The sequence below is a fragment of the Camelus bactrianus genome, chromosome 7 (genome assembly GCF_048773025.1).
Source record: "Camelus bactrianus isolate YW-2024 breed Bactrian camel chromosome 7, ASM4877302v1, whole genome shotgun sequence".
Classification (NCBI taxonomy): domain Eukaryota; kingdom Metazoa; phylum Chordata; class Mammalia; order Artiodactyla; family Camelidae; genus Camelus; species Camelus bactrianus.
The window spans coordinates 62,150,544-62,174,727 of NC_133545.1; the positions used below are offsets into that span (position 1 = coordinate 62,150,544).

A 24,184-nucleotide genomic window follows, 5' to 3' on the forward strand; every position below is an offset into this window, starting at 1 on the left:
TTTTCCATTTCATTTGAGTTGTCAAATTTGTGTGTTTGAAATTATTCATACTACTCCCTTCTTCTCCTTTTGATGTCTATAGAGTTCAAAATGATGTCTACTGTTTCACTTCTGATATTGATAAATTGTGTCTTCTCTTTTTTATTCTTTGTCAGTTTTGCCAGAGGCTTATCAATTTTAATGATTTTTTCAGGAAGCAGATCTTTGTTTCATTGATCTTCTCCATTGTTTTCTGTTTTCAGTTTATTTGATTTCTGCTCTTATCTTTTTTATTTCCTTTCTTCTGCTTGCTTTCAGTTATTTTGCTTTTCTTTATCAAGCTTTTCTAAGTTTTTGAGGTAAGACCTTAGATTATCAATTTGAGACTTTTCTCCTCTAATATATGGTTTTATTGCAGAAATTTAAAAAATACTGCTTTAACTGTGTCCCATAAATTTTGGTATATTTTCATTTCCATTCATTGCTATGTATTTTTTAAAATTTTTACTTGAGACTTTTCTTTGTCCCATGAATTATTTAGAAGTGTAGCTGTAGTATTTAGTGAATTTCCTCTTATCTTTCTGTTACCAGTTCCTAATAAGATTCCATTGTGATCTTGTAGTAACCTATAATGAAAATCATATGAAAATGAATATATGTATGTGTATGTATGACTGAAACATTATGCTGTACACCAGAAATTGACACAACATTGTAAACTGACTATACTTCACTAAAAAACCAAACCAAACCAAACCAAACCATACCAAACCAAAAAAGATACCATTGTGGTTGCAAACATATTCTGTATGATTTCAGTTATTTTAAATTTGTTGAAATTTGCTCTATCATTTAGGTTATGGTTTATCTTGGACACTTAAAAAGAAAAGTTTTCTGCTATTGTTGAATGGAGTGCTCTATAAATTTGGTTTGGTACCTGTTGGTTGGTGGTGTTGAGTTCTTCTATATCTCACTTCCTGAAGGTTACATGAAAACTTTTTACAGTTCCACTTTCATCTACAGTGTTTTTGAGTGTATCACTTTGTATAGCTTTTTTATTGTTTGCTCTAGATGTTACATAACTTATGATAGTCCAACAATTTTTTTTTACCAATTTGAATGAAGCATAGAAATCTTACTTCCTTTTATATCCCCTTACTCTATCCACTTATAATGATCTTAAATATTTCCACTACATTCATTTATATAACCATATTAGACAGTGCTTCAAAAACCAAACATAATTTTGAAAACCAAAGAGAAGTCCATTATATTTACCAATATTTTTACTTACTGTGTTCTTTTTTTCCTAATTTACCAAGGTTCTTTCTCTTATTTTGTTAGATAATTTCCTTTATTTATTTATTTTTTATTGTGTTATAGTCAGTTTACAATGTTGTGTCAATTTCTGGTGTACAGCACAATTTTTCAGTCATACATGAATATACATATATTCATTTTCATATTCTTTTTCACCATGAGCTACTACAAGATCTTGAATATATTTCCCTGTGCTATATAATATAAACTAGTTTATCTATCCTATATATACCTGTCAATATCTACAAATCTCGAACTCCCAGTCTATCCCTTCCCACCCTCCTCCCCCCGTCAACAACAAGTTTGTATTCTATGTCAATGAGTTTGTTTCTGTTTTATATTTAAGTTCATTTGTCTTCTTCTTTTTTTTTAGATTCCACTTATGAATGATATCATATGGTATTTTTCTTTCTCTTTCTGGCTTATTTCACTTAGAATAACATTCTCCAGGGACATCCATGTTGCTGCAAATGGCATTAAGTTGTCATTTTTATGGCTGAATAGTATTCCATTGTATAAATATACCACAACTTCTTTATCCAGTCATCTGTTGATGGACATTTAGGTTATTTCCATGTCTTGGCTATTTTAAATTGTGCTGCTATGAACATTGGGATGCAGGTGTCATCCTGAAGTAGGGTTCCTTCTGGATATATGCCCAGGAGTGGGATTGCTGGGTCAAATGGTAAGTCTATTTTTAGTCTTTTGAGGAATCTCCACACTGTTTTCCAGAATGGCCGCACCAAACTGCATTCCCACCAACATTGTAGGAGAGTTCCCTTTTCTCCACACCCTCTCCAGAATTTATCATTTGTAGACTTTTGAATGATGGCCATTCCGACTGGTGTGAGGTGATATACCTCATTGTAGTTTTGATTTGCATTTCTCTGATTAGTGACACTGAGCATTTTTTCATGTGCCTATTAGTCATTCGTATGTCTTCACTGGAGAATTGCTTGTTTAGGTCTTCTGCCCATGTTCAGATTGAGTTGTTTGGTTTTTTTCTTATTAAGTCATATGAGCTGTTTATATATTCTGGAAATCAAGCCTTTGTCAGTTTCATCCTTTGAAAATATTTTCTCTCATTCTGTAGGTTGTCATTTTGTTTTGTGATAATTTCCTTTAACCATTCTCTTAGGGTAGGTTGTGTAGGTTGTATTATTTTACATTCCCATCAATAGTGCACAAGGGTACCTCCATTTCTCCACATCCTCACTAATACCTATTATTTTTTTTTTAAAATAGTGGTCATTATAGTAGATGTGAAATGATGTGTCATTGTGTGCTAGGTTTGCATTTCTGTAATGGTTAGTGATGTTGAGCATCTTTTCATATGCCTGTTGGTCATTGTACATCCTCTTTGGAGAAATGTCTGTTTAAGTCCTTTGCTCACTTTTAATTGGATTATTTGTTTTGTTGTTGAGTTGGAGGTTTTGTTTTTTTTTTAATATATTCTGGATATTAACCCCTTATCAGATCCATGATTTGCAAATATTTTCTCTCATCCCATAAGTTGTCTTTTCATTCTGTTCATTGTGTCCTTTAATACAGTTTTTAAGTTTGATATAGTCCTACAAAAGGGGCTTACTTTAAAAGTTAGTACATCTAAAATAATTTCCCACTTCCACCCTTTTTCCTCTCCCCAGGTTATTTTAAGTTTGAGCTTCTTAATATCTATAGGCCAAATTACTGAAAGAAACTTCACCTACTTCACTTTTTTTAGAAGGCAATATATTTTCTATGTTTCTGATTGACATAGTATCGTAGGAGAGTAAAATCTCCATCAATTTTGCATATCTTTGCCTAGTTTTATATTAATATAGCTGTAAGGTATATTTTTTATTCACTTTCTAGACATACAGAAGTTATTAACCAAAAAATAAGAGCTTTAACCTTGGACCAGTGCTCAGCTTTATGTCTGGAAGGGAAAATAAATCCGAATCTTGAATTTGTATTTACCACTGGTAGGCAATATTCCTGTGTATTATTTCATGGAAGTGGGTCTGTCCACAATTCCTGGGGCTTACCTCCTTTGTTAATTCGATTTCTCCCATGACAGTTTCATTGGAATGGCTCACATTTTTTTTTTTTTGGAATGGCTCACATTTTTGAAGCCATTTTTGTATTGCACTTAAAGCTGACTATTATTATTTTGATTCTGTTTTTTTCCTAACCACTGCTGTATTTCTGTAACCCAAATTGACATTAATTTTCCAAATAGTAGTCTGCCAATTTGCATGCCAAATTGAAATGCCATCTGTTACTGCCCAGGAATCAGCTATAATCAAAAGTTATATGAAAATTTACATGATATAATAATAGCCTCCAAGTTTACTACCCAGCAAGTTATCCCAGAAGTCATGAATCAGAATGGGTCACAGATCAACTTAAGATGTTTGAGGCACATGCCTTATTAAATCAATCAAAATACATAACAAAAAGTAGGGGGAAAGAGATGGGTAACACACTTTGGATAAGGTACAAGAGATAAAAGGATCTCATTACCTGAGTTGTACAAGGTCATATATCCTGTCTCTCCCTCTCTGCAATATCAGCATTCTGCACTGATTGTGTAATTTTGAGAACCAGAGTTGAGGTCTATCTCCAAGGGGATCAACAGATAGAAGGTACCCTGGGTCAGTGACATACACTTGCTCTAATCAGAGAGATGCAGAGGGGCATGTATGCCTGCCCACAGTTATAACTCATCAACTAGCCTGATAAGCTACTCTGGATTTTTTTATATTTCTTAAGTAGAGGACACAAAGGATCAGAATGGGTGTCAACATTAGGTGACCCAACTAAGATTTCAAAAATATAAAGTGCTTCAAGTGTACCTCGTGAATACTTAATATCTATTTGGTCCTTCCAGCTCTTCCTAACTATGTTTTTTTAACACTCATATGCAGTATTTACTTTATCTATGTCTATCATAACATTTTTCACAAACTACTTGCTTCTATACCTCATTTCATATATCTTCCTCATATCACACAACCTTCTCTATTTAGTTTCATAGAGCCTTCTTTGTTTCTCTTATTTTCTGTAGCATAATTGAGTATTTTAAAATAATACAGCTAATGCATATTATAGAAAACAACCATTAAGAAGGATGAAAATCTTTATATATATTTACTGGAAGTATTCCGAACATACAGTTAGTGAATAAAGCAAGGCAAAGAGAAGTGTATATAGTATGTTGCCATTTGAATGAGAAAAAAAGTGCTTCTGCATTTGTATTTGGTAGTATTTCTCTGAAAGGATATAGAAGAAACTGATAATGGTAATTTCATCTCAGGAGGATAATTAGATGACATGTATATCCTTTTGAGTTTTTAAAATTTTGTAAGACATGTATATATTGTCTATTGAAAAATTAACTAATTATTTTTTAATTTACTTATAAAAATACTAAATAATTTTTCTTTTTCTATATACAGGTATCAGAATGGCAGCAAAACTTAACTTGCCAGAAAATACAGATGACTGGACAATACAGGATGTAAATTGGTGGTTAGAGAGTCATAAAATTGAGCAAAAACACAGAGAAATTTTGACTGCGCAAGATGTGAATGGCGCAAACCTCAAGTACTTAACTAGAAATGACCTCGTTGATCTGGGCATAACATTTGGACCAGCTATCCAAATAGAACATCTATTCAAAGAGTTGCTGGAAAAATCCTCTGGAGATCCCCCTCACCCATGTAAGAGGGGGAAAGCCAATAAAAATGTTGGAGAAGCTTCAAAGCAAAAACAAAAGGATAAAGAGAAATCAGATATGGTTAATGACTCTGCAGTGAGTACAGTTCCCAAAGTTTCTAAGTCACTAAAAAATGAGGACATAGAAGATGAAATAGATGGCACGAAGGGAAAGCAGCCATCCATAGAACTGACATGTGTGTCATACCCTTTTGATGAATTCAGTGATCCATATCGTTACAAATTGAATTTTAGTCTACAGCCTGAAACAGGACCACTCAATCTCATTGACCCAGTACATGAATTCAAAGCCTTCACAAATAGAGAAACAGCCACAGAAGAGGATGTTAAGATGAAATTTAGCAATGAGGTTTTCCGATTTGCTTCAGCTTGTATGAATTCACGTACCAATGGCACCATTCATTTTGGAGTCTTGGACAAACCCCATGGAAAAATTGTTGGTGTGGAAGTCACCACTGTCACCAAGGAAGCCCTCATTGACCACTTCAATCTGATGATCCACCAGTATTTTGAAGACCATCAGGTCCAAAAAGCAAAGAATTGCATTCGAGAGCCAAGATTTGTAGAAGTTTTACTGCCAAACAGTACTCCATCTGACAGATTTGTTATTGAAGTGGATGTTGTTCCAAAATATTCTGAATGTGAACATGAGTATTTTCAGATTAAAATACAAAATTGTAGCAATGAGACATGGAAACAAAGTCCAAACTTCTCAGTCTTTGTGCGAGATGGGGCCAGTTCTAAGGACATCATGAAAAATAAAACAGATTTCAAAGCATTTAAATTAGATTTAAAAAGACTGGGAGAAGCTAGGAAAGAGGCAGAAGAAAAATGCAGAGTAAAAACACATAAAAAAGAGAGTGAGGGACCAAAGCTTGTTAAATTGTTGACGGGAGGTCAGGATTTGTTAGATAATTCATACTATGAATGGTACATTCTTGTAACAAATAAATGCCATCCGACTCAAATAAAACACTTAGATTTCCTAAAGGAAATTAAATGGTTTGCTGTATTAGAGTTTGATCCTGAATCTGTGAGCAAGGGTGTGGTCAAAGCTTACAAAGAAAGCCGAGTAGCAAACCTTCACTCCCCAAGTTTGTATATGGAGGCAAAGACCACAGATGAGAAGATTACTAGTCTGAATCTTTATCAACAACTCAGCTGGATTTTCTGCAATGGCAGGTTAGACCTTGACACTGAAAGATACACACCCTTAGATCCAAGTTCCTGGCAAAGAGAAAAAGCATCTGAAGTCCGGAAACTGATTTCATTTCTTACACATGAAGACATAATGCCAACAGGGAAGTTTTTGGTGGTATTTCTATTACTCTCCTCTGTCGAAGACCCAAGGGACCCCCTCATTGAGACCTTCTGTGCTTTCTACCAAGATCTGAAAGGAATGGAAAATATATTGTGTATTTGCGTTCATTCACACGTATGTCAGAGATGGAAGGATCTACTTCAAGCAAGACTAATAAAACAGCAAGATGAATTATCAAGCCAGTGTATTTCTGCTTTAAGTCTTGAAGAGATAAATGGAACTATTCTTAAGCTAAAATCTGTGACTCAATCGTCAAAGAGATTTTTGCCATCTATTGGTTCATCTACTGTCCTTCTGAAAAAAGAAGAAGATATCATGACTGCTCTGGAAATTCTCTGTGAAAATGAATGTGAAGGTACACTCTTAGAGAAGGACCGAAAAAAATTTCTTGAATTCAAGGCAACAAAAGAGGAAGACTTCTACAGAGGTGGCAAAGTATCATGGTGGAACTTCTACTTTTCTTCTGAAAACTATTCTTCACCTTTTGTCAAAAGGGATAAATATGAAAAACTTGAAGCAATGATTCAAAACTGGGCAGACTGCTCTAAGCCAACATGTGTCAAAATTATTCATTTGTATCATCATCCAGGCTGTGGTGGGACTACCTTGGCCATGCATATTCTCTGGGAATTAAGGAGGAAATTCAGATGTGCTGTGCTGAAAAACAAGACAGTGGATTTTTCTGAAATTGGAGAACAAGTGACTAATTTAATCACCTACGGGTCAACAAGCAATCAGGAATACTTACCTGTACTGCTGCTTGTTGATGATTTTGAAGAACAAGATAATGTCTATCTTCTGCAGGCCTCTATTCAAACAGCTGTAGCTAATAAGTATATTCGGTATGAGAAACCTCTAGTGATCATCCTAAACTGCAGGAGATCCCAGAATCCTGAAAAAAGTGCAAAGGTCTCAGACAGTATTGCCTTAGTACAAAAACTATCTCCCAAAGAACAGAGAGCTTTTGAGCTTAAATTGAAAGAAATTGAAGAGCAACATAAAAACTTTAAAGATTTTTATTCCTTCATGATTATGAAAACCAATTTTGATAAAAAGTACATAGAAAAGGTGGTCAGGAATATCCTGAAAGGACAAAATATTTGCACCAAGGAAGCAAAGCTCTTTTCTTTTCTGGCTCTTCTTAATTCATATGTGCCTGATACCACAATTTCACTATCACAGTGTGAAAAGTTCTTAGGAATCACAAACAAGAAGGCTTTCTGGGGAACAGAAAAACTTGAGGACAAGATGGGCACCTACTCTACAATTCTGATAAAAACAGATGTGGTAGAATGTGGGAAGTACTGTGGAGTACGCATTATTCACCGTCTGATTGCCATTCGCTCATTGGAAGAACTGAAGATAACCTATAACTTGGATAAAAGTCAGATTATGCTGGATATGCTAACGGAAAATTTGTTCTATGATACTGGTATAGGAAGAAGCAAATTTTTAGAAGATATGCAAACACTGCTGCTCACAAGACAGCGCAATGAACATGAAGGTGAAACGGGAACTTGGTTTTCCCCGTTCATTGAAGAATTACACAAAGATGAAGGGAATGTAGCAGTTAAAAAGGTATTGCTTGAAGGTATTCATCGGTTCAACCCAAATGCATTCATTTGCCAAGCCTTGACAAGACATTTCTACATTAAAGAGAAAGACTTTGAAAGTGCTTTACATTGGGCAAATAAAGCAAAAAAGATAGAACCTGACAATTCTTATATCTCAGATACACTGGGTCAAGTCTACAAAAGTAAAATAAGATGGTGGATAGAGGATAATGGCAAAAAGGGGAACATTTCAGCTGGTGATCTATATGCTCTTTTGGATTTAGCAGTACATGCCTCAAATGCATTCAAAGAATCTCAGCAGCAAAGTGAGGATAGAGAGTATGAAGCGAAGGAAAGATTTTCTCAGAAGTCAAAGAGGCGGTATGATACTTACAATACAGCTGGCTATCAAGGGGAGATAGAAGTTGCGCTCTACACAATCCAGATTCTCCAGCTCATTCCTTTTTTTAACAATAAAAATGAACTGTCTAAAAAAGATATGATCAATTTTATATCAGGAAGTACTGATATTCCTGGGGATCCAAACAGTGAATTTAGATTAGTCCTCAAGAATTTTATTCCTTATCTAACTAATTTGCAACTTTCTTTGAAAAAATCCTTTGATTTTTTTGATGATTACTTTGTCCTTCTAAAACCCAGGAACAACATAAAGCAAAATGAAGAGGCCAAAATTCGGAGAAAGGTGGCTGTAAATTTTAAGAAGTATGCAGATATATTTGGTCCCTCAGAAGAATCACAGAACAAAGATCTTGGATCAAAGCTTAGTTTGCCACTTCAAGTAGAGATGTACCGGAGAAGTCTAGAAGTTTTAAAAGCAGACAAGTTTTCTGGGCTCTTGGAATATCTTATCAAAAGTCAAGAAGTTGCTGTAAGCACCATGGAAGATATAGTGAACAAATACACTTTACTCTTTGAGCAATGCACTGTCCAAATCCTGCCAAAGGAAAAGCAAAATTTCATCTTGGCTAACATCATCCTCTACTGCATTAAACCTTCCTCCAAAATAGTAAAGCCAATTAAAAAACTGAAAGATCAGCTTCGAGAAGTCTTGCAACAAATAGGACCAACTTACCGATACTCAGAACCTTATTTCCTAGCTTCCCTCTTATTCTGGCCAGAAAACCAACAACTAGATCAAGATTCTAAACAAATGGAAAAATATGCCCGGTCACTGGAAAATTCCTTCAGGGGGCAGTATAAGCATATGTATCGTACCAAGCAACCAATTGCCTATTTCTTTCTTGGGAAAAGTAACAGTATGAACAGACTTGTTCACAAAGGAAAAATTGATCAATGTTTTAGAAAGACAGCTGATATTAATTCCTTATGGCATAGTGGAGATGTATGGAAGGAGGAAAAAGTCCAAGAACTTTTGCTTCGGTTAAAGGGACGAGCTGAAAATAATTGTTTATACATAGAATATGGAATCAATGAAAAAATCACAATACCCATCTTACCTGCTTTTTTGGGTCAACTTAGAAGTGGCAGAAGCATAGAAAAAGTGTCTTTTTACCTGGGATTTTCCATTGGAGGCCCACTTGCTTATGACATTGAGATTATTTAAGAGTTTGATCTTCTCCCTCCAGTAATGTGGATGCAATAGCACTTAACTTCTTTTAGTTCCAAGATCTATACTTTAAATTGGCAGATTTATAGATACAGACTCTGGCTTTTCAGCCCTGGGTATACAATGTTTATATTTCCTCTTAAGCATGTTATGAGTCTCACACAGACCTAGAAACAACAAAAATACACCAAAATTCCAAGACTAATGAATAAAATGGACTCTTGTGAGAAGACTAAAGAGTCCCAATCCAGGGGATCCCAGTAGTCTAGCAGGTATATATATAATCTAGGCATTGAACAAGCACAACTAGTAAGAGGTCATCAAAATGTAATTTTCCCTAATAAAATGATGGATATGGGAAATCATCAATGGTTGCTAAGACTGACAAAAAGTTGATAAAGAACTATACAGATGAATCAGACTGTCCTAAATCCTGATCAGTGTTAACACTGCAGAAAGAGAACCAGACATTACAGGCGTAGAAGTGCTGTAGGAGTGCACACATCACCCACGAGATAGTCTTGCCAAATAACTGAGCCTGAATCTGATCAAGCCTCTGGATCTTCCAATTTAAAGGAAATACAGACACTGCATATGCTTCAGTGTAACTTCGTGTATAGGGTATAGGGATGGTGAAAGGAGAGTAGCTGCAACAAGATTGGACCAGAGTTAACAGTGGATGCATTATGAGTACACGGGACTTCATCATACTCTTCTGTCTCCTTTGGACTGTGCTTTTAAAGTTTTCTGTTATAAAATACTTGCAAAACAAACAAAAATGCTGTTTATTTTTGTCTTTACAGTCCCATTCGATTTTTTTCACTGGAGAAAGTTTTTCCTCTGCTCCTACATGAAAGTTCAGCTTCAGAACCTGTCAGCACACTTTTGGTTTAAAAAAAAAATCCTCTATTCAAATACAGTCTCAGTTTATAGATATAATGTCCAATTAGTGTTTCTCTGAGGCCACTTCCCACCCTGCTTCATTCAGGTTTCATTCTACTCTACAGAGAACAGTCTCTGTTGTAGTCCTCTTGCCTTCCCAGGTGATCCTTTTGAACTCAAATTAAACCAGCTTAGGCAGTTGCTGTCTCCCCCATGACCTACCTTGGGTGCATGAGAAACACTCATGGATATTTGTTCTACCATTCATAGGAGTGCAGCTCATTTCCAGTCTTGGGAACAACATTCCCCATAAAATCAAGAGGACACATGGAGCACCCCACATGGTCCTCTTGAAGCTCCCCTTCTGTCTTGGTTCAAGATGAAATTCTTATGGTGGTTGGGAGAACTTTTGCCAAAAGAACCTTTTCAGAAACCCTCCCTCAATGCAGCAGTAGACAAACTACAGCTTGTGGGCCAAATCCAGCCTGTCTTTTACTTTTTATAAATAGCGTTTTATTTGAACACAGCCACACTCATTTGTTTAAGTATTGGCTTTGACTGCTTTTGCATTGCAACAGAATTCAGTAGTTTCAACAGAGATCATATAGCCCACAAACCTAAAATGTTTACCACCTGGCTCTTTTACAGAAAGAGGTTGCAGATCCCTGCTCTATGCTGTCAGTTATTTTATATCTTTATTGTAGTTCAGTTGTCTAATTGGTTCTTGGGCATTTACTTTGAAAAAATACATTTTGGTTTATCACCTAATTTTAGAATCTGATTTCTATCATTTTAGGGCCAAAGTTAAAATTTAACAACATTTTAACTTACAAAATCTGGATTTCACATTGTAATAATCAAGGTCCACTTTTTCAAGGAACAGCAGATTAATAAATGTGTGAGTTTTTCTTTTGCAAATAAAAAATTAGCTAAATTATGCTGGATAAACTTGATAAACACATTGATCTATAATAATTCTCTTAACCTATTTAGCTTTATATTTTCCTTAAGTCCATGGAATTTGATCTTGAAAGATAGAAATTTGGAATGTGAGATTTAGATATTAATAATGTACTCTTCCATAAGCCAGCAGTTCTCAACTGAACAGAACCCACCAAGAAGTCTTTCCAAATTGCCTATTCTATCTCCCAATTCAGATAGAACGTATCTGGAGTGAGAAGGCATGGGGTTTTTTTTAACTGCCCCTTGATAATCATTGATTAGGTCATAATACAGCAGTTTCCCAACTCAGTGTTCAAAAAGGTATGTTTATCAACACTCTCAAAACAAATGGTAGCCAGAACAAATGAGCTTTGGAAACTGTATGATATTCTGCTTCTGGATATTTGGAATGTGGATTAGCGCAAAAAGCTCTTAGAAAGTAATACCAAAGGCAAGATCACTTAATTAGACTAAGTTATTTCTCTTAAGTTTACTTTATTTCCTCCCTCACTGACTTTTATATTTCTTGCTTCTCCAAAGGTTTTCCTGTTGTACAACTTGGAACATACTAGAAAAGAATTCATATGCACTAAAATATTTACAGATTTTTCACCTCTACTGTCAAGAAGCCCAGCTCCAGTTAACGTATGTGTACTATTGTTCTCTGTTCTTTTCTGTATTTTTAAAACTTAAATATGTATGTGTATCATCATCATAACATTGTAGGCAAGTTTCCAATTCTAAGGCAGGCTTTATAGCCTGAGAGTCCTGTATCACCACTGAATACATTCCAAGTCAAAAAATGCACTTTCTTTCATTAGTGGAAGGAGGAAACCACTCAGTTCGAAATCCATAAATTTACTCCTTCATGAGATGCTGTCATCATCACATCCTAGTTGCAGGAAATACAGTTTAAGCCCATATTTTAGTGATTTACTTAAGATGCGTGTCACTTGGTTAGGCGCGAGTACCCAGATATTTGTTCACCCACATATTATATCAAGCAGCCATCTAGATATAGCTATGAAGGTATTTTTTAAGATGGTACTAACATTTAAATAAGTAGACTTTGAGTAAAGCAGATTATCCTTCATAATATAGGTGAGCCTCATCTAATCAGTTGAGGCCTTGAGAGAAAAAAGACTGAAGTCTTCCAAGGAAGAAGAAATTCAGCCTCTAGTCTGCCTTCAGACTCCAGCTTCAGACTGTATGTGAGTGTGGATTGTGCGTGTGTACATGTCTGTGTATATATATATACACATACACACACACATTCTATTGGTTCTGTTTCTCTGAAGAACTGTGACTGTCACAGTCCTTAAACCAAAAGTCAGCCATCAGAGGAGTCTTGTATCACCCAGAAAATAGCCTTCCTTGATATCCTTGCTGTGATCAGTCATTGGATACAAGAAGCCCATGGAATTTGCCTTTGTGCAAATGCAGGAATGGATTTCCAAGCCTAGCAGTGAGGGCCTTAGGTCCAGTTAAGCTCCCTGCAGTTAAAGATCTGCAAAATGCATTCCCACAACTATCACAAACACCAAACACAAATAAAACAAAATTAAAGCATTTACAAGTCCTATATAAAACTGGATCACATTAGCTAAACTAAGACAATCTGATTTCTGAATGTCTATATGAAGAGATGTTTCTATAAATATCTCTAAAGAAAGCTCCAAGTAAGCTAAGTGTTTAAAAACAATTTATTACTAATTCAAAATAATGATACAGAAAAAAAGTAATATAGGTAGTTTACTAGGTAAGAAAGAAGTTGATCTGCACCTGGTTCAGATTCACTAGCCCATGGTAATAACTAGAAATATAGTGTCAGGTATCATATAAATCAAGAAAAATTAGTCATTCACAGAAATGGACTGTTTACTTCATAGTTGTAGTGTGTTTCATACAGGAGTATATTCTACAGTCTGAAGTAGGGCTTTAGGATTTCATTGGTTCTTTGAACAAATACAAACACAGGATCAGCAATAGAGAAATGATGAACAGAAAGGTAGCAATAATGTTCTTTTAATTTATTTTAGCCTTCATTTAATACTACATCAATAGTTCAAGCATCTTTAGAATTAATTAGAAAATCTGTTGCAGTTCACATTCTCCTGAAAGCAGACTCAGACACTTTTTACTGATGTAACCAGTCCTTGAATCTTCACAGTATTTATCTCTCATCTTCTGGGGCACTTGTTTCTTACCAAGCCTTCTAATGGGATAGCCACTTTTTGCTCATCTGACTTGATTAGCATGATGTCATCAATGTAAGAGATCACAGTGATGTTCAGCAGGATGCCCACATAAGTGCAGTTGGTATGACAGAGGGACCAAGAGTTTATGTAGTCTTTGGGCAAAACTATTGACTGTATACTGCTCTCCATTTCTGATCCTTTTTTCTGATAGGGCTAGAACATAAGGCATTGGCTAAAACATTGGCTTTGTATCATATACCTGATGTCGTTCTAGTCTTCTCTAGGGAAGATGCCAGACTGCCAGTGAAGCTGCAATTAGGGCTGCTGTTTGGTTGAGTTTGTGGTAATTTATTGTCTAGAGAGGAGTTTTTATCAACTTTAAACAACAAGCATAATAGAGACTCCAATTCTCAGACTACAATGGAAGGATTCTGAAGTGGAAAATAAAAATGACTAAATGGAAACACTCCTATATATTTGGAAATTAAAAAACAAACCAAAAAACTCATAAGCTAATAAGAAAATCAGAAAGGAAATTTTAGGCATGATTTTTTTTTTTTTATAGAGGTACTGGGTATTAAATCTGGGATCTTGTGCATGCTAAGCATGTACTCTACCTCTGCCTATACCCTCCCCCACTAGAAAGGAAATTTTAAAGTGCTTATAACAATAAATATTAACACATTACATTTCAAAATGTGTGAGATGCGGCAAAAGAGAGAAAGGTATGGACTTAATTACTTATTCCAGATAATAAAAAAAGAAGGAAAATGAATCAATTAGGTAAAAACTTAAAAAATTAAAGAATAGAATATCTCAAAGAAAATTTTAAAATATATTATAATAAAGATAAAGGCAGAAATTAGTGATATAGAAAAGAAGAAAGCAGAAGAGCTCAATAAACCAAAAATTGATTCTTTGAAAAAACTAATAAAATAGGCAAACTTTTGGCATGATTGATCATAAAATAATTTTTTAAAAAGAAACATAATTGCAGATAAAACTGAAAATACAGATTTCAACTTTTATGAAGATGGAGTAAACATACTTGTCCCTATTTCTTTCACTAAGTGCAAAAAAATGTACAAAAGATGGCTCTGAATGATAGGGAATGAAAGGTAAACTAATTAGGGACCTAGAGATCAAAAGGAACATGATTCAGGGTGTTATCAGTACCAAATGGGAAAGCGTAACTCTCACTCTTGCTCAGTAGTGATGCCCCACTCAGGTGTCAATGGAAACCAGTGGGAAAGCTGGATTTTTATCCTCACCTGGGAGGAACAAGGTAAAGGGCACCCCCATTTTCCCTGACAGAGTGGTATCACAAAAAGTCAATTAAAATGGGAGGTTTAAATAAGATTTAGATCCTCATAACAGACCACCCAAAATGTCCAGGTTTCAATTAAAGTTACTCATCATACCAGGAACAACAACAACAACAAATCTCAGAATGAATGAAAAAATACAATTGATTGATGCCAACAACAAGATGATGGGGAGATTTAAATTGTCTAATAAAGACTTTAAAGCAATTAAGGTAAAAATGCTTCAGTGAGTAACTATAAAGTTACTTGAAACAAATGAAAAAATAGTTTCAGCAAAAAAATAGGTTGAATTAACAAACAGAAGATGTAAAGAAGAACCCATATGGAAATTTTAGAACTAAAAACACAATAATTAAAGTATAAAATGCAAAGGATGGACTCAACAATAGAATTCAGGAGACAGGAAAGAATTGGTTAACTTGAAGATAGAACAATAGAAATCATCAGCCTGAAAAAATGCAGAGAGATTCAGGACCTGTGGGACCATAAAAAAAAAAAAAAAAAAAAGTCTATTATTCATTTAATGGTAATCCTAGGAGTGGAGGTGGAGAAAGAGTGTGGGGCTGAAAAATTACTGGAAGAAATAATGGCAGCACTTCCCAAATTTGGCAAAATACATAAATCTACAAATTCAAAAAGCTGGGCAAGGTTAAACTGAATCAACCCAAGGAAAACGACACCAACACATACTACAGTCAAAGATAAGAGCAGAATTCAGTGAAATTGAATTCAGAACACCAGTAAAGAAAATCAACTTTTAAAAAGATGGTAATTAGAAAAGAACAATAAAATTGGCAAACCTCTAGCAAGACTGAAAAGGGGGGGAAAAAAGGAAAAGAAACAAATTACCAGTATCAGGAGTGAAACAGGGATATCATTACAGACTCTGAAAACATTAAAAGGATAATAGGGAATACTATGAACAACTCTACACACATACATTTTACAGATGAAGTTGACCAATTCTCAGAAAAGCACAAACTACCGTTATCTCATCCAATGTGAAATAGATCATTTGAGTACCTGTATAACCCCTAGGGAAATTGAATATATAATTTTAAAACTCCCCAAAATGAAGTCTCCAGGCCCAGATAGTTTCACTGAAGAATTCTACCAAACAAAGAAGAATTAATGACAATTTCATACAATCTCTTCCAGAAAATAGAAGAACTATTTCTAATTCATTTTATAAACCTAGAATTACCCTGATGCCAAACCAAAGAGAATGACTCACCTAACAAAGTAAAAAGCAATATCCCTCATAAACATAAGTACAAAAGATCCTTAACAAAATATAAACAAATAGAATTCAGCAATATGTAAAAGAATTACATACCATGGCAAGTGGAATTTATACCAAAATACAATGGTGATTCAAAATTAATCAACTACCATATTACAAGCTAAGGTAGAAAATTACATAATCATATCAACTTATAGAGAAAAACCATGTGACAATATTGAACAACAATTTGTGATAAAATTTCATAGAAAACTAGGAATAGAGGGGGACTGCCTCAACTTAATAAAGTGCATGTACAAAAACCATACAGTTAACATCATACTTAATGGTAAAAGAATACATGTTTTTCCCTCAAGAATGAGAACAAGGCTAAGATGTCTGCTTTTATCACTTTTACTCAACATTGTACTGGAAGTTCAAACTGATGCAATAAAGCAATAAATAATATAGTTTCCTGAAATTATACATAAATCTGTTTGCCTTACGTTGTCTTTGTGAGACGATTTAAAACCATGGTTTCGATTTCCATAATAGTAATAGGAGTTTCAAACTTACTATTTTTTAGTCAATTTTGCAAGTTTTCTATAACTTAAGTAGATGGATAAATATAACATAAATAATATCATATATATGAAGTATATGCTTAATAATATATGTGAGTTAAAATAACCTGTTAACGGCATGCTGTAGCACTGCAGTTACTAAGACTTTCATCTGTGGTAGATTTGGATGGGATACAGCAGAAGGAGGCACACTCATCTGTGTAATACTTCTCGCATTTGAGACTTACAGGGAAAATAGTTAACTATGAAACCTGTGGGATTATTTGGTGGTTGCTAGGCTCAACTGATTAATGAAGACAGAGAATGACATGTTCAAGTCATAGTAGGGTCATAGAAGCCGGACTCCATTGTCCAACATCCCATGGCTCAGCAGTTCTCTAATCTGAATCATTGCTGAAAGTTTTAGAAAAATGAAGAATCATCTCCTCTTCTAACCAGCTTTAAAACATGTTTATTGATTGTTAAATTTTATTCTCCAAAGGTCTTTATTTTTCTGATAGCTTCCACTTGCCCAATAGGTCTGTTCTTCAACCTTTCCCACCCTGCTTTCTGCCCAAGATGATCACCTATTTGGACCATATCGATAGGCCTTCTCTTGCACGGTGGCTTCCAGTTGGGGGTGGCCATCAAGGATGCCTCAATGAGAAACTAAAGGGAAGGAGAAAAGTAAAGCTATTTATCACCCTGACTGCTTCTTTGCAGTGCACCTTTCTGTGTTCCTAACTAGAGGTAACTGCTTCTTTCTAGGGAGAGCCTCCTGAAAATGACTCTTCCTCCTTTCAGTTTCCAAAACTTCTCCCTGTCTTCATTTCTCTACTGCCACAAACTCCAGGACAGTGCTTATGGTTTCCCCATTACTCACACCTTTGTATGCATTCCTTTTAATAATCTTCCTCAAATTATCCTAGTTTGCATGTGTTGTCCATTTCCTTCTGGGATCTGACTGATGCATGTCTGTTCTGTGCTTTGGTCTGAAGCACCTCCTAGTGGCTGGATGTGATTAACTTGGAATGATCTTAGCCAGTTCCAGAGGGGATGCAAACTTTGAAGAAAAGTCTCATTCTTGGTGCTAGAAAGTCCAGAGTCTCAGCCTTGCCAAAATGAGAAAACAGAAAAATTTGCATCTGGCCCTGTTCCTTGTCCCCCTACCCCCTCAGTTCAGATACTCTTTATAACCCTCCCTTAACTGACTGCTGATAGCAATTTTATGGATTGCTTTCTAAACTTTGCCCTGCAGAACTCAAAAAGTTCGATGAAGGATCTTTGGGAGGTTCTTTGGGGAAGAAAATATAGCAGAAATGAAGCATCAGCAGGTAGAGCTTTCTGATGCCCATTTCATCCAGAAGATTTAATTTTTTTAATTTATATACTGTGATCCCATATAAAATTTTATTTGAAAAGTAATTTCATTCCAACAAATAAAAAGCTTTTTAACCACTGGTTTAATTCGCTTTAATAGATTAATCACTGACAAATCAAGACTCTTAAGATTCAAAAAGCAACCTCTAGTGGTAGAATTCTGGTAACAGCAGAAGCAGAACTGGTAACGGTGTACAGATTTAGGGTCAAGTTATTCCAGTCCAATGTACTTCAAATTATGCCCCATAAGGGCTGTTTGTTAGCCAATCAAATGTCTGATGATCTGATTCTTTGTCAACATGGATGCCTCCTTGGTTATTTACAAATCCAAATCTCCAGCTGAGTCAATCTTTAATTATTTTTATCTTCCTCCAGAAACCTGTCCCAGGCTAAGTAGTAATCAGCCTTCAGCAGTTACCATCTGGTATTATTTAGTGGCATCCAATTTATGAGTGACAGAAACACAGAAAGTTGGAGTTGAAAGGGCTGTCAAGGTCACCTGGCCCCATATCCCTCCCCTGCTAGAAGCCCTGCTCTAATTTCCCTGACAAATCACCTGAATGCTTTCAGGTAACAGATAAGGCCCTATCTTATCAGGCAGTCAACCTGTAAGAACCTATGATAAGTCAAAGTGTATGTCCCTGTACATGGCACCAACTAGTGCCAAGCATTCCTTCTAGAGCAAAGAATAGTTCCCCTCCGTACTTACAGGAAAGTTCTTCATATATTAGCCAACAGTAATCATGTCTTTACTTAGTTTCCCCACAAAAGTCATCCATCACCACCAGATCTAAAACTATTCCAGAAGACTTTTGATAGTTTCCAGACCCCTCACCACATTTGTAGCCCTTTTCTGGCTGTGCTCCAGTTTTCACTTCATTCTTAAAATCTATTCTCAGTTATAGAACACAATTCAGGAGACATGTTCTGACAAGTTGAGTCCACTGGCTACTTTGTTAAAGACATTAAACTGATAATGTTACCAAGACTATATCTGCCTTCCTTTTTGGCTGTCACTACACACCATTATCCTGACTGATATTAACTTGGAATTTTTATCAGAAAAGAATTCTACCTAAGAGAATGTCCATTCCACTCAGTCCCAGGCTCATCCTCCCTGTTTACAAACACCTTTTGCACTTAAAACACAGAACATTGACTTGCTAGAGCAAACCACACCAGAGCTCTTTTCCCTTTGTGGCAATAACTGGCAACACCCCAGTGGAAACAGCTATAACAACCTGGGTACTAGCATGGGGATAAAGTGCAGCATAGCCCCAGCTAATCTAAAGACAGCATGTAGGATGAGAGACCATTAAACCTCATGATTTTAAACCACTGAAATGTGCAGGTTGTTTGTTACTATAGCATAAATTTCCTATCCTGACTGATACAAAGACATGGCCCTTCCCATTCTAAACTTTGTGACTTGCCCCTGGTGTACAAACCTCCAGGGCACCAAACAAAGAAGCAATTTAAAATGTTGGTTTCTTCTTTAATGATTGACCAATGTACCATATACCAGCCTTTTTTTCTTTTACGGTAGAGAAGCCAAGAGTTAGGAACAGGATATTTTGGCCCCTGTTTGGGATGTTGTGAATTTAAATTGTGGTGTAGAAAGATGGGCGAGATAACATTCATGTAATGATTTCATTTCTTCAGTCTCTCTTCTATTGCCAAACAATTCTTCTTGCAGAAAAGACCCATAAGAGCAGTGCAACGAGAACATTAGTAGGAAATAATGAATGCCTAAAAAGCTTTTTCCACATATTTAAATGCAGTTAACTCTTCATCGGCCCAGTCCTAGGAAGTGCCCTCATCTGAAAATAAATGAGTCTTTGAACAGCTGAAGGACGACAAGTTAATAATGCTGCTTCATTTAAAAGAAACTGGAAAATATTCAAAACCACCTATCGTTTCAAAATATACTACATGAAATTTAGGGATGACAATTTTATGGCTGTCCTTCAGATCGGTGTACAGTTTTTGGTATACTTACTCTGCCTCTCACTACCTGTGTGGTTTTTCAACATATTTCTCCAGGCCTTAGTTTCCTTGGCTATAAAATGGAGATAATTATATTCGCTACCTCATAGGGTTGTTATGAGAAATGGGTCAGTGAAGACTTGTAGACCACTTGTACCAGTGTGAATGCTATATTCTATTAAACAATAAATAAACTAGTAAATAAATATCCCAAGATGTAGTTAAAGCATATTTGGCAAATTATAATATGAATTATTTATATCACTTCCATAATTATATAATAAAAATTGTATAAGATTACATTAGATGATCTGATACCACTTTATAAAATGTTTGTTTTTAGTCCTGTTAAAATGTGGTCCAATGTATTTACAACAAATATACCCTTATTTTTCATTCAACCAAGAGGCAAAGTTTAGATATGAGGTCTGTTGAGATTATTAAAGTTATTTCTATTTTTTTACATGATTCTTAATTATTTCCAAAAGGTAAAAACCAGATTCAATATATACACACACATGCATGCACACTTTCTTACCAAAAGAAACCCCATGTGTTTATTACTTGCTTCACACATAGTATGTAATTTTAGCTGCATATTATATTGTGTTAGTTCAGATTAAGGAATGAAAAACTTCATTATTGTCCTACATTATATTATGACATAAAAAGGATAAATTAGAGCCGCCTCACATTAATCTCTTTTATCAGTCTGATTTATATTTGCATTTTTATTTTTCATTAGCTTTTATAATATACTTTGTAATGTGTATTAACATACATTTGATTTTAAAATTAAAAGTCACACTTTCTGATAGAGTTTAATTTGGCTGATAGGTTTGCAAATTAAATTTCAGATTGTCATTTTCAATGAATTGAATTAGATAAATCGATAGTTCTAAGATTTTGATGAAGATCTTTAAAACATGAGATTAGAGCATTTTATCAAAATTTACCATTAGCAAAGCTGTGTTGAAATTCACACTATATTTATTTTCCCAAAACTTTCTGATTATATTGAGTTAAACAAGTCAAAGGACAACAAATACAATTAATAGTTTTTCCACTGGACTGCTAACCTTTTTGGTATATCTCCCAGAAACTGAGAAAAAGAATAACTATAATATCCACATAACAGAATATTTTGCAAGTCTAGTTATTTCCAAATCTTTGTATTCAATTAAATTGAATGCAGACATAATTAAATTGCCAGATCATTAACTTTTATGATGGAAGATAACATTATTTTTATAGTATAACTCATCATAAGTTCAAATAATTGACATAGTTTTAGCAAAATACTCCATTCCATTCACTTTTCTATGTGAACAAGATTTTCAGCAGCCTCAGCTATAATAATAAAAAGCAGGAACAGAATTGATGAATTAATTTCTAGCAGTAACTTATTTTTATAGCTGCAAACTGATTGGAAAAACACTCAAGTGTATCTTATCAAATATGTTTCTAATAAAATTTTAATATTTATGTTTAATAAGTATTCACCAAAATAATTATTATGTGCCTTGGCCAATTTTGTATTATTAACGATAGTGCTAATAACTCAATTTACAATAAAATGTTTCAACTTTCAGAGTCTTCTAGTCTCAGAGAAAAAAATGATTTAAAATCTTGATTCATATTTTGTTGTTGAGAAATATGATTATATAATATCATTGAGACTCAGAAAATATTTTTGAAATTGAGATTGAGAAAATATTTTTCAAATATCAAAAAAATGCATTAGGATAAATCTCTGTGGAGTAGAATGGAAATGTGAGTTCAAGAAGGAAAAAGAACAAAGTACAATTTCAGACCATTATATGATAGAACTTCTTATATTTCTTTATATTGATGGTGGTGTCTATCAACCTGCTTTGACATTTGAACAGCTAAATTTTATTTTATTTTCATTTTTTCTAGTACTTTACTTTTTACAAAGCACAACCCAAAATATCTTAGTTGAGCCTTAAAATAGCATCCACATTTTTCTGGTGAAAACACTGGGACTCTGAGAAAGAGTTGTCCCCATGACAAAGAAGATGCAAAAACGAGTGCCCACTCAAATCCACTGGACTCCAAATGCCACTAAGCCACAGCTTTTCCACCTCCCATTCCAAAATGTTTGATGGAATTTGTTGTAAGCAGACTATTTGAAATGGAAAGCAAAATTAAAAATTCTTCTTCTGTCTGATATCTGCTAATGCACTAACTCTTCTCTTTAAAAATGAATGATGTTCACAAACAGATGGAATGATATACCCTGTTCTTGGACTGGAAGAATCAATATTGTTAAAAATGGCCATACTACCCAAGGCAATATACAGATTTAGTGCAATTCTTATCAAATTACCAGTGGCATTTTTCACAGAACTGGAACAAAAAAAATTTTTAATTTGCACGGAAATACAGAAGATCTCAAATCTTGAGAAAGACGAATGGAGCTGGAGGAATCACACTCTGTGACTTCAGACTATACTGCAAATGTATAGTAATCAAAACAGTATGGTGCTGGCACAAAAACAGATATATAGATCAATGGAACAGGATAAAAAGCCCAGCAATAAATCCATACACTTAAGGGATTAATTTCCAAAATATACAAATGGCTCACATAGCTTAGTATCAGAAAGAAAGAAAGAAAGAAAGAAAGAAAGAAAGAAAGAAAGAAAGAAAGAAAGAAAGAAAGAAAGAAAGAAAGAAAGAAAGAAAGAGAGAGAAAGGAAGGAAGGAAGGAAGGAAGGAAGGAAGGAAGGAAGGAAGGAAGGAAGGAAGGAAGAAAGAAAGAAAGAAAAGAAAGAAAGAAAGAAAGAAAGAAAGAAAGAAAGAAAGAAAGAAAGAAAGAAAAGAAAAGAAAAGAAAGAACGAACAACAACAACCCAATCAAAAAATGGGCAGAAGACCTAAATAGACATTTCTCCAAGGAAGACATACAGATGGCCAATTGGCATGTGAAAAGATGCTCAGCATCGCTAATTCTCAGAGAAATGCAAATCAAAACTACGGTGAGGTCTCACCTCACACTGGTCAGAATGGCCATTATTAAAAAGTCTACAAATAATAAATGCTGGAGAGAGTGTGGAGAAAAGTGAACCACTCTACACTGCTGATAGAAATGTAAATTGGTGCAGCCACTATGGAAGACTGTACAGAGTTTCCTTAAAAAACTAAAAATAGACTTACCATGTGATCCAGCAATCCCACTCCTGGGCATATATCCAGAGAAATCTCTAATTCAAAAAGATACATGCACCCCAATAGCCGCACTATTTACAAACAGCCAAGACATGGAAGCAACCTAAATGTCCATCAGACATGATAAATGGATAAAGAAGATTTTATATATATTATATATATAAATATATATATATATAAACTCAGCCATAAAGAAAGAACGAAATAATGCCATTTGCAGCAACATGGGTGAACCTAGAGATCATCAATATTAAGTAAAGTAAGTCAGACAGAGAAAGATAAATATCATATAATAATCACTTATATGTGGAATCTAAAAAAAAAGATATAAATGAACTTATTTCTAAAACAGAAATAGACTCACAGACATAGAAAACAATCTTATGGTTACCAAAGGGGAAAGAGTGGGAGGAGGGATAAATTAGGAGTTTGGGATTATCAGATACATGCTACCATATATAAAATAGATAAACAATAAGGATTTACTGTATAGCACAGGGAACTATATTCAATATCTTATAATAACCTATAATGGAAAAAGAATCTGAAAAAATGTATATATAACTGAATCACTTTGCTGCACACCTGAAACTAACACAACACTGTAAATCAGCTATACTTTAATAAAAAAAAGAATGATCATAAATGCTCATAAGGTGACTATTACAACATAAACACTGTCTAATGCCATTGGAATAGTCATACTTATGGGGTTATGCTATGCATATAAATCAGGCACTTTTTTATAGCCAGAAATAATTTACTGCATAATGTCTGCTAGTAAATTTGAGCAAATGATGATCCTAAATATGTCTTGTCCAGAAGTAAACGGTTCAGCTTCAAGAACGGCAGGGTATCTGTAAATAAAGGCACCCACTTTGCCATAAGATGAATCTCCATGATCATTTCCTTTCCTTCAGCTTCTATCCCATTGTGAGTGGGGAACCTTCTGCGTAGGAGGGTAGAAGCCCTTTGATTTTGTTTTATTTCCCCAAGATTCCAAGCTCATTGTT

The 24,184-nt window shown here is 34.7% G+C and overlaps 1 protein-coding gene across 3 annotated transcripts in view; it reads left to right on the forward strand.

Annotated features, from left to right (window-relative positions):
• Nucleotides 1–9,770, forward strand: part of LOC105082993 (sterile alpha motif domain-containing protein 9-like) — a 40,130-nt gene extending 30,360 nt beyond the window's left edge. For all 3 annotated transcript variants that reach the window (XM_074367486.1, XM_010972707.3, XM_045508830.2), the window contains one exon: nt 4,740–9,770. In XM_074367486.1, coding sequence (XP_074223587.1) covers nt 4,748–9,478 — 4,731 coding nt within the window. In that variant the 5' untranslated portion in view covers nt 4,740–4,747 and the 3' untranslated portion in view covers nt 9,479–9,770. The remainder of the gene's footprint in view (nt 1–4,739) is intronic.
• The last annotated feature ends 14,414 nt before the right edge of the window (nt 9,771–24,184 follow it).